Raw genomic sequence first — 12,103 nt, 5'->3', positions numbered from 1 at the left:
AAGGAAGCTAACACACTTCATATATCTCAGTGTGTGTGTGTGTGTGTGTGTGTGTGGTACAGGTACATGAGGTTGAGTACTTACCACCAAGTGGCCGCGACGTGCCGCCACGAGAGGGCTGCCACCACCACAACCACGCACACCACGCCCCTCACTCCGCGCATCCTGCCTCGGCCCGGCCCGCTGGCGTGTCCCGCTGAAGAAGGTCTAGCCGCCGATCCTGAAGGGTCGACTCGGGAGGTGTTGCAAGCGGTGGCGGTGGTGGTGGTGTGGTGGGTTACCGCGGTAGTCTACACCTCCTGGCGCAGGTGATGTGACGGGCTGTAGTCGTAGATGGTGGTAGTGACGACTGGCTGGTAGCTACGATGGTGGTAGTAGTAGTAGTAGTAGTAGTAGTAGTAGTAGTAGTAGTAGTAGTAGTATCCGTAGCAGTAGTGGTAGGAGGGTCCGACTGCTGTTGCCACTGACACAAGCTCTATGGTCTACACCGTCTTGTCCAAACTAGCGCACTTACTGGAAAAGTTCCAGTTTCCAGAGTATTTCTTGAGGATGCGACACAGTCCTTGAGAGAGGACACACGTCTGAAGTCGTACCAAGGCGACCTTCTCTGCCACCTAGAGCAAACGTGGCACACCCACCGCGACGCCACAACAGAGGCACGTCCGTCCCTCGCGAGGCGACAGTGAGCGAGCGCGGGTGAATGACGACCCGAGTCTGTGGCGATCACTACTTCACGGGACTCCACGAGTCTTGGACGAGAGGGGTGAACGAACTACATCTTGAGAGGCGCGGGTCGAGCCGCCGTCGCACGATGTCTGAGGACCAGGCACGAGACGCGAGCCCTCCAGCCCGGCCATTTAGGAGAAGCGAGCGCCGCGTCGCACCCACACCGTCCTGGGCACGGACCAACGAGGGCTGGCGACGCACATCTTCACACGGACGGCGGGGAGGAGGAGGGGAGTGTGTGTGTGTGTGTGTGTGGGGCCGCGACACACTCACTCAAACACACACACTAGCGCGACGCACTCACTGCTATACCCCCCGCGCACCAGGTCGTCGCTCTAGAAGTCGGGTTCTCGGTAGCTCAACGGGCAGTGGACTGGCTGGTCGTTGAGGGAAATGGCTCGTCGTCGCGGGTGAGGTGGTTGTGGAGGCGTGGACAAGACGCGGGTGAAGCCACGACGACGGAGTGTGGCCATGCCCCGCCCAGGCCAGGCCCCAGCCCTGCCCCTCGGCCACTCCTCCTCCTCCTGCTGCTGCTGCTGTCCTGGTAACGACCCTCTGCTGTGGTGCCTTCCTCCGCTCCTCCTCTGATGTTCATCCAGCCGCTACTGCAAACAAGGAGGAGGGAAAGAAAATTACTCTCATATACTCATGAAAATACAGAGATCCTTCACTCAGTTCCTCCAGCAGCCAAACAGGAGACGCCCGCACTCACTCCCCTGGCCTCGCCACCGCCACACACACACACCGCCTCTGACATACCCCGTATTTCCCAATCATCAGCGACCAATATTCTCATACCACCAGACCACAATGAAGGGGGTCGAAGCCACTACCTAATACCTGGCCAAGTGGATCTCAACCCGGTCTGTGTGCAACCTGGCACCGCAAACACGTAATGCAAAACATTATCAACCACATGATCCTCTGGGGGATCACCATGACTGTGATTCTCTGGGGGGATCACCATGATTGATTCTCTGGGGGGATCACCATGACTGTGATTCTCTGGGGATCACCATGACTTTGATTCTCTGGGGGGATCACCATGACTGTGATTCTCTGGGGGGATCACCATGACTAGATTCTCTGGGGGGATCACCATGACTGATTCTCTGGGGGGATCACCATGACTGATTCTCTGGGGGGATCACCCACTGACTGTGATTCTCTGGGGGATCACCATGACTGTGATTCTCTGGGGGATCACCATGACTGTGATTCTCTGGGGATCACCATGACTGTGATTCTCTGGGGGATCACCATGACTGTGATTCTCTGGGGGATCACCATGACTGTGATTCTCTGGGGGATCACCATGACTGTGATTCTCTGGGGGATCACCATGACTGTGATTCTCTGGGGGGATCACCATGACTGTGATTCTCTGGGGGATCACCATGACTGTGATTCTCTGGGGGATCACCATGACTGTGATTCTCTGGGGGATCACCATGACTGTGATTCTCTGGGGGATCACCATGACTGTGATTCTCTGGGGGATCACCATGACTGTGATTCTCTGGGGGGATCACCATGACTGTGATTCTCTGGGGGATCACCATGACTGTGATTCTCTGGGGGATCACCATGACTGTGATTCTCTGGGGGATCACCATGACTGTGATTCTCTGGGGATCACCATGACTGTGATTCTCTGGGGGGATCACCATGACTGTGATTCTCTGGGGGATCACCATGACTGTGATTCTCTGGGGGATCACCATGACTGTGATTCTCTGGGGGGATCACCATGACTGTGATTCTCTGGGGGATCACCATGACTGTGATTCTCTGGGGGATCACCATGACTGTGATTCTCTGGGGATCACCATGACTGTGATTCTCTGGGGGATCACCATGACTGTGATTCTCTGGGGGATCACCATGACTGTGATTCTCTGGGGGATCACCATGACTGTGATTCTCTGGGGGATCACCATGACTGTGATTCTCTGGGGGATCACCATGACTGTGATTCTCTGGGGGATCACCATGACTGTGATTCTCTGGGGATCACCATGACTGTGATTCTCTGGGGGATCACCATGACTGTGATTCTCTGGGGGATCACCATGACTGTGATTCTCTGGGGGATCACCATGACTGTGATTCTCTGGGGATCACCATGACTGTGATTCTCTGGGATCACCATGACTGTGATTCTCTGGGGGATCACCATGACTGTGATTCTCTGGGGGATCACCATGACTGTGATTCTCTGGGGGGATCACCATGACTGTGATTCTCTGGGGGATCACCATGACTGTGATTCTCTGGGGGATCACCATGACTGTGATTCTCTGGGGGATCACCATGACTGTGATTCTCTGGGGGATCACCATGACTGTGATTCTCTGGGGGATCACCATGACTGTGATTCTCTGGGGATCACCATGACTGTGATTCTCTGGGGATCACCATGACTGTGATTCTCTGGGGGATCACCATGACTGTGATTCTCTGGGGGATCACCATGACTGTGATTCTCTGGGGGGATCACCATGACTGTGATTCTCTGGGGGATCACCATGACTGTGATTCTCTGGGGGATCACCATGACTGTGATTCTCTGGGGGATCACCATGACTGTGATTCTCTGGGGGGATCACCATGACTGTGATTCTCTGGGGGGATCACCATGACTGTGATTCTCTGGGGGATCACCATGACTGTGATTCTCTGGGGGATCACCATGACTGTGATTCTCTGGGGGATCACCATGACTGTGATTCTCTGGGGATCACCATGACTGTGATTCTCTGGGGGATCACCATGACTGTGATTCTCTGGGGATCACCATGACTGTGATTCTCTGGGGATCACCATGACTGTGATTCTCTGGGGATCACCATGACTGTGATTCTCTGGGGGGACCACCATGACTGTGATTCTCTGGGGGGATCACCATGACTGTGATTATCTGGGGGATCACCATGACTGTGATTCTCTGGGGGATCACCATGACTGTGATTCTCTGGGGGATCACCATGACTGTGATTCTCTGGGGGGATCACCATGACTGTGATTCTCTGGGGATCACCATGACTGTGATTCTCTGGGGGATCACCATGACTGTGATTCTCTGGGGATCACCATGACTGTGATTCTCTGGAGATCACCATGACTGTGGTTCTCTGGGAATCACCATGACTGTGATTCTCTGGGGGATCACCATGACTGTGATTCTCTGGGAATCACCATGACTGTGATTCTCTGGGGGATCACCATGACTGTGATTCTCTGGGGATCACCATGACTGTGATTCTCTGGGAGATCACCATGACTGTGGTTCTCTGGAGATCACCATGACTGTGGTTCTCTGGGGGATCACCATGACTGTGATTCTCTGGGGGGGACTGACTATTGCCTGATGCTCTGGGGTTATTATCACGTGATGACCAGGACTATCATCAAGTGATTTCTACCCCGACAGCATGCTTGGGGGGAAGGAGGAAGGAGGGAGGGATGTTCATGCGAGGGAAGGAGGGAGGGATGTTCATGCGAGGGAAGGAGGGAGGGATGTTCATGCGAGGGAAGGAGGGAGGGATGTTCATGCGAGGGAAGGAGACCGACCTTCCTACAGCCACAGACCGACCTTCGTACAGCCAGAGACCGACCTTCGTACAGCCAGAGACCGAACCTTCGTACAGCTAGAGACCGAACCTTCGTACAGCCAGAGACCGACCTTCGTACAGCCAGAGACCGTCCTTCGTACAGCTAGAGACCGACCTTCGTACAGCCAGAGACCGACCTTCGTACAGCCAGAGACCGACCTTCGTACAGCCAGAGACCGACCTTCGTACAGCTAGAGACCGTCCTTCGTACAGCCAGAGACCATGGAGAGCGACACACACACACACACACACACACACACACACACACACACAGCCTTGACCACTCGCGGTTGACATATAATGTGACGCCGCTCGGGTGACGGAACCATTTTCCAGCAGTTATTGTGTCGGGATCCTTGCGTCACGGGTCCCCCATACTGAGAGGCCGCTGCTCTGACCCCCCCAGTCCAGTCCAGAGACGTGGAGATGACCCACACCTCACGACGGAGGGAGGTAAGACTCCAGGACACGCCCCAGGGCGCAGACGGGGGCCTGGGGGAGGCTGGTCCATCACGAGTGTGTGTGTGTGTGTGTGTGTGTGTGTGTGTGTGTGTGTGTGTGTGTGGGCGTTCAGTTTCCCCCCCTTGGTGGGCTGGCAGTAGCAACGTGTGGGACGGGCCACAATACGGGTCATTACGGGACAAAGGCGTGGGTGGACACCAGGTCCACACCTGGAGGTCCTGGATTCCAGACTTTCACCAACAGACTCCACCAACACCCACTACCCACTCCTCCTCCTCCTCCTCCTCCTAGACCCACCACTCCTGCTCCTCCTCCTCCTAGACCCACCACTCCTGCTCCTCCTCCTAGACCCACCACTCCTCCTCCTCCTCTTCCTGGACCCACTCCTCCTCCTCCTCCTAGACCCACCACTCCTCCTGCTCCTCCTCCTCTTCCTGGAACCACTCCTCCTCCTCCTCCTCCTCCCTCCTCCTGGACCCACTCCTCCTCCTCCTCCTAGGCCCACCACTCCTCCTCCTCCTCCTAGACCCACCACTCCTCCTCCTCTTCCTGGACCCACTCCTCCTCCTCCTCCTAGACCCACCACTCCTCCTCCTGGACCCACTCCTCCTCCTCCTCCTGGACCCACTCCTCCTCCTCCCTCCTCCTGGACCCACTCCTCCTCCTCCTCCTGGACCCACTCCTCATCCTCCTCCTCCTCCTGGACCCACTCCTCCTCCTCCTCCTGGAAACCTCCTCCTAGAAACCTTAACTTGGTAGTGCGTTTCACCACTCATCCCATCTCTAGACCTATCACCCATCTCTTCACCTCTCGACCCATCACCCCTTTCTTCATCTCTGGACCCATTACCCATCTCTTCATCTCTGGACCCATCTCCCCTCTCTTCATCTCTCGACCCATCACCCATCTCTTCATCTCTGGACCTATCACCCCTCTCTTCATCTCTCGACCCTTCACCCTCTCTCTTTATCACTCGACCCATCTCCCCTCTCTTCATCTCTCGACCCATCTCCCATCTCTTCATCTCTGGACCCATCACCCCACTCTTTATCACCCGACCCATCACCCCTCTCTTCATCTCTCGACCCATCACCCCTTTCTTCATCTCTGGACCCATCACCCCTCCTTTCATCTCTCGATCCATCACCCGTCTCTTCATCTCTGGACCTATTACCCCTCTCTTCATCTCTCGACCCTTCACCCTCTCTCTTTATCACTCGACCCATCTCCCCTCTCTTCATCTCTCGACCCATCTCCCCTCTCTTGACCCATCACCCATCTCTTCATCTCTGGACCCATCACCCCTTTCTTCATCTCTGGACCCATCTCCCCTCTCTTCATCTCTCGACCCCATCACCCCTTACTCCATCTCTCGACTCCATCACCCCTCTCCTCATCTCTCGACCCATCACCCCTCTCACAACCCCACTGTCCCTCCCACATGGCCACCAAAACCCTTGCCCCTCCCACATGGCCACCAAACCCTTGCCCCTCCCACATGGCCACCACACCCCTGTCCCTCCCACATGGCCACCACACCCCTGTCCCTCCCACATGGCCACCACACCCCTGTCCCTCCCACATGGCCACCACACCCCTGTCCCTCCCACATGGCCACCACACCCCTGTCCCTCCCACATGGCCACCAAACCCCTGTCCCTCCCACATGGCCACCAAACCCTTGCCCCTCCCACATGGCCACCACACCCCTGTCCCTCCCACATGGCCACGAAACCCCTGCCCCTCCCACATGGCCACCACACCCTTGCCCCTCCCACATGGCCACCACACCCCTGTCCCTCCCACATGGCCACCACGCCCCTATCCCTCCCACATGGCCACCAAACCCCTGTCCCTCCCACATGGCCACCACACCCCTGTCCCTCCCACATGGCCACCACACCCCTATCCCTCCCACATGGCCACCAAACCCCTGTCCCTCCCACATGGCCACCACACCCCTGTCCCTCCCACATGGCCACCAAACCCCTGTCCCTCCCACATGGCCACCACACCCCTGTCCCTCCCACACTAGCCACACCCCTACTCCCTCCCACATTGGCACCTCCTGCCCCTTCCATCCCCTTCCCTCAGTTACTGACACTTGTGTATAATTGGGTCTGACCGACTGAGCTTGGGTTAGGTTAGGCTGGGCGCTTGCTAATTGGGCCCGCCCCCCTCCTCCTCATCGGATGGCCAGCCCTTTGTCATACACCACCACTCCCTCGTCCCGTGGTTTACCTACGTGATCATCTGGTTTATTATTTCCTCCTGGTTTAATCACGTCAACCTCTGGTTTAACATGGCACTGGTTTATCATACGCCATCCCTTTGTTTTACGGCAGCGTTTCCCTGGTTTTAAACTACGTCGTCCTCGGTTTATGTAAACCATGGGTTTAACTATCAGCTCCCAGATTAAGCTCGTCATCCACTGGTTTAATCAGATTAGATCCTCTGGTTTTTTTTATCTAGATCCTCCCCTGGTTTAACACGGAATTAATGACGAGGCGTTTATCTGTTTTATTTCTTATCAAACTTTTACCCACACATCAACCTCTGGTTTAATTCGGGGGTTCGCGGGGGGGGGGGGGGGTGGTGCGCTTGACGAACTGGGTTTATGTGACTGTTAACTGTGGTTTATCTGCCTTCCGGGTTATTCTCACAGCAATGGTGAGTCGGGGGAGGGGAGGGGATGGGGAGGGGAGGGGAGGGGATGGGATGGGATGGGATGGGATGGGATGGGATGGGATGGGATGGGATGGGAGGGGAGGGGATGGGATGGGGATGGGATGGGATGGGAGGGGATGGGATGGGAGGGGAGGGGATGGGATGGGATGGGATGGGATGGGATGGGGTGGGGATGGGGGGGCATGGATGGGGTTACCTTCACCGTGTGGCCCCCAAAAGCAAAACAAAGGAATTCCTGATCATTTCTCGGAAACGCACTCGAAACTCTGGGTGTGATTTGGGTGCGTTTCATTGCCAAACGCAACCTGAGCCATTCATGGATATCTGGGCGCGTTCACCACCACGTCAAACGCACTCACCGCCATACACGTCTTTGGTGCGTTCGTCACCACGTCAAACGCACTCACCGCCATACACGTCTTTGGTGCGTTCGTCACCACGTCAAACGCACTCACCGCCATGCACGTCTTTGGTGCGTTCACCACCACGTCAAACGCACTCACCGCCATACACGTCTTTGGTGCGTTCGTCACCACGTCAAACGCACTCACCGCCATGCACGTATCTGGTGCGTTCGTCACCACGTCAAACGCACTCACCGCCATACACGTCTTTGGTGCGTTCGTCACCACGTCAAACGCACTCACCGCCATGTACGTCTTTGGTGCGTTCGTCACCACGTCAAACGCACTCACCGCCATGCACGTATCTGGTGCGTTCGTCACCACGTCAAACGCACTCATCGCCATACACGTCTTTGGTGCGTTCGTCACCACGTCAAACGCTCCTAACGCCATCCGCACATGGGGTTCGAACCCCGCCAACAGAAAATGAATTCCCAAGTATTCCCTCGAGCACACACACACACACACACACACACAGAGGAACACTGACCAATACATTCGAATGAGGCACAATACATGCATGAACCTTTAGCTCAATACAATAGCTACAGCGGCAGTCTGTCATAATACAACATCTGTATTCGTAATGTCTGGCTTCATACAATAGCTACAGCAGCAGTCTGTCATAATACAACACTTGTATTCGCAATGTCCGGCTTCATACAATAGCTACAGCAGCAGTCTGTCATAATACAACACCTGTATTCGTAATGTCTGGCTTCATACAATAGCTACAGCAGCAGTCTGTCATAATACAACACCTGTATTCGTAATGTCTGGCATCAATACAATAGCTACAGCAGCAGTCTGTCATAATACAACACCTGTATTCGTAATGTCTGGCTTCATATAATAGCTACAGCAGCAGTCTGTCATAATACAACACTTGTATTCGCAATGTCTGGCTTCATACACTTGGCTACGACGCAACAAGACTTCTACAAACATGACATGAGACAGTGTGCATGATGTACGCCTCTGTTATCATGATGGGCCCCTCTGGATAACACTTGATATTAAACTCAATAACGTAATGCTGATTGCTGTTTTGGAATGACAATTTGTGGTCTGACGCATGGAATAATATATCTTTCTTTTAAACTATTCGCCATTTCCCGCATTAGCGAGGTAGCGTTAAGAACAGACGACTGGGCCTTTGAGGGAATATCCGCACCTGGCCCCTTTCTCTGTTCCCTCTTTTGGAAAATTAAGAAAAAACGAGAGGGGAGGATTTCCAGCCCCCCGGCTCCCTCCTCTTTTAGTCGCCTTCTACGACACGCAGGGAATACGTGGGAAGTATTCTTTCTCCCCTATCCCCAGGGATAATATACATATATATATATATTTATCATTTATATTATTTATTATTATACTTTGTCGCTGTCTCCCGCGTTTGCGAGGTAGCGCAAGGAAACAGACGAAAGAAATGGCCCCCCCCCCCCATACACATGTATATACATACGTCCACACACGCAAATATACATACCTACACAGCTTTCCATGGTTTACCCCAGACGCTTCACATGCCTTGATTCAATCCACTGACAGCACGTCAACCCCGGTATACCACATCGCTCCAATTCACTCTATTCCTTGCCCTCCTTTCACCCTCCTGCATGTTCAGGCCCCGATCACACAAAATCTTTTTCACTCCATCTTTCCACCTCCAATTTGGTCTCCCTCTTCTCCTCGTTCCCTCCACCTCCGACACATATATCCTCTTGGTCAATCTTTCCTCACTCATTCTCTCCATGTGCCCAAACCACTTCAAAACACCCTCTTCTGCTCTCTCAACCACGCTCTCTTTATTTCCACACATCTCTCTTACCCTTACGTTACTCACTCGATCAAACCACCTCACACCACACATTGTCCTCAAACATCTCATTTCCAGCACATCCATCCTCCTGCGCTGGAAATGAGATGTTTGAGGACAATGTCTGGTGTGAGGTGGTTTGATCGAGTGAGTAACGTATATATATATATATATATATATATATATATATATATATATATATATATATATATATATATATATATATATATATATATATATATAAAGTTATGTGTATCTTTAAACTAGAGCGTCGAAAATGTTGTGAAGTACTTGTGTGAAGATGTCCGTGTGTGTGTGTGTGTGTGTGGCAGGTACAGAAACCAGCGTCTGGTGATAGTGTGACCTTTCATAATACCACGGTTCCCAAAATGGGTCAGGGAGGTCAAGTGCGGCCTCACGTGAGGGGGTGGGGGGGCTTGAGGACGATGACCAGCCCCCCCGGGGTCAACAGGTCGGCCTATAAGATGCCACTGATATAGGACACCCTGGGGACGAAAGAGGAAGGGAAGGGAGGGAGGAGTAACTTACAGTTCGTGAAATTAGCGTTGAAGGTGGAATTGCATGTGGGGGTTTTGGGGGGGTGGATGCTTCGTCCAGACACCTCAGTCCTCGAGATCGACACACCAGAGAGGGTCGGCTCAAGTCGCTTGAAGAGCCGTACTAGTACTCCCTCCCTCCCGTCTGGTTCCATGGGGATGAGGCCCGGCGTCCACCGCTGGAACACCCAAGGATCTAGAAACACCAGACTTCCTTCCTCCGCCAGCCTCCAAGAATTCCCGAAGACATTCTTCGGTCGGGAAGTGATCGTGGTGTTTTGATTTTTCGCCCCGGTGGGGATGTGGGGAGGGGAATGAGTCTGCTGGTTACCCTACGTGTAGCGTGGAACAACGATCGTGGGTAACTACCGTGTCGTTGGTACGAGTCGTTAACTGCACGATGCCATTGGGAAGACACGTCGAGGAGGGGGAATTGTTGACCAAAGGTGTGTGTATGTGTGTGTGACCCTGCTCCTTGACGAAGCGTCGGTCCACAAGGCCCGTATGGCACACCAGCAGCTGCTGCTTCTGCTGCTGTGTCGTGCCTGTGTTGATTTCCAGCAACACGGTCGCCTTCCCTCCTCCTCCTCCTCCTCACCCTCCCGCCGACCCAACACCCATTACGAAACCTGAGGTTCCTCCTGCCTGCCTGGCCGCCATTGCTCAGATGAGGAGGAGACCACAAGGGGGGTCCGCCCCGCTGCTGGAAGCTGGCTTGACCACCACCAGTCACAAGACTATATGGGAGGTAAGGGGGACTCAGGTCAGCGGAGAGCTTACTGACAAACAACGAGAACTGATTCTCTGCTCTTTTGTTTTAGACATTATCTACAAAACAATTTCCTTGTCCCACTTATAGGTTATTTTTTTTCTTTTCAAGCTTAATAAACGTACGTATACTTGCATCAGTGACATAACACACGTAAAGTTTAGTCGAATATTAGTAAGATTGTGGAGAGAATGAACTCACATAAGACATGGCTTCCACTGGTATTGAACTAAAATCTCTTCTCCATACGTTAAGATAGATCGAGGGCCAATCTTGCTGGAGGTGTTTGGTTTAAAAAAAAACATAAACTTTCATGGTTTTATCAGGTTGAAAATGAGATTCACGAATGGTAGTTTTTTCATATTTCTTATCTATAACCTTTTTTGTGTATGTAAAGGTTTAAAAAACATAAACTCTCATGGTTTTATCAGGTTTAAAATGAGATTCACGAATGGTATATTTTTCATATTTCTTACCTATAACCTTTTTTTTTGTGTGTGTGTGTTTTTATTACAAAAATGTCACTTTGGGGTAGTGTCAAATTATCCTTTCCTCTGCCTCACGCACTTACGTAAGACGGCTTTGATTTTGACCAAAGTCTTGTCGGCAAAATTTGATTAACATGATCTGATCCCCGAGTTAAACGGGTCGAGTACCATCATCATCACTATGGCTCAGCTGGACACGTAGTACAGTAGAGCGCCATCATCATCACTATGGCTCAGCTGGACGCGTAGTACAGTACAGCGCCATCATCATCACTATGGCTCAGCTGGACACGTAGTACAGTACAGCACCATCAACATCACTATGGCTCAGCTGGACACGTAGTACAGAACAGCACCATCATCATCACTATGGCTCAGCTGGACGCGTAGTACAGTACAGCACCATCATCATCACTATGGCTCAGCTGGACACGTAGTACAGTACAGCACCATCATCATCACTATGGCTCAGCTGGACGCGTAGTACAGTACAGCGCCATCATCACCTTCATCATCACTACCTCGCGTGACGTCACCACAAGGCTGCGAGTCAAAAGAGCGACTTAACGAGACAAAAT

At 52.8% G+C, this 12,103-nt stretch overlaps 1 protein-coding gene across 2 annotated transcripts in view; it reads right to left on the bottom strand.

Moving 5' to 3' along the window:
• Window positions 1-12,103, bottom strand: part of LOC139751483 (protein Wnt-2b-like) — a 197,524-nt gene that overhangs the window by 118,985 nt on the left and 66,436 nt on the right. For both annotated transcript variants that reach the window (XM_071666935.1, XM_071666936.1), the window contains exon 3: window positions 85-1,331. In XM_071666935.1, the coding sequence (XP_071523036.1) occupies window positions 85-164 (80 nt within the window). In that variant the 5' untranslated portion in view covers window positions 165-1,331. The remainder of the gene's footprint in view (window positions 1-84; window positions 1,332-12,103) is intronic.

Source organism: Panulirus ornatus, chromosome 11 (assembly GCF_036320965.1).
Source record: "Panulirus ornatus isolate Po-2019 chromosome 11, ASM3632096v1, whole genome shotgun sequence".
Taxonomy (NCBI): Eukaryota; Metazoa; Arthropoda; class Malacostraca; order Decapoda; family Palinuridae; genus Panulirus; species Panulirus ornatus.
This window is presented reverse-complemented; position numbering and strand designations above follow the sequence as displayed.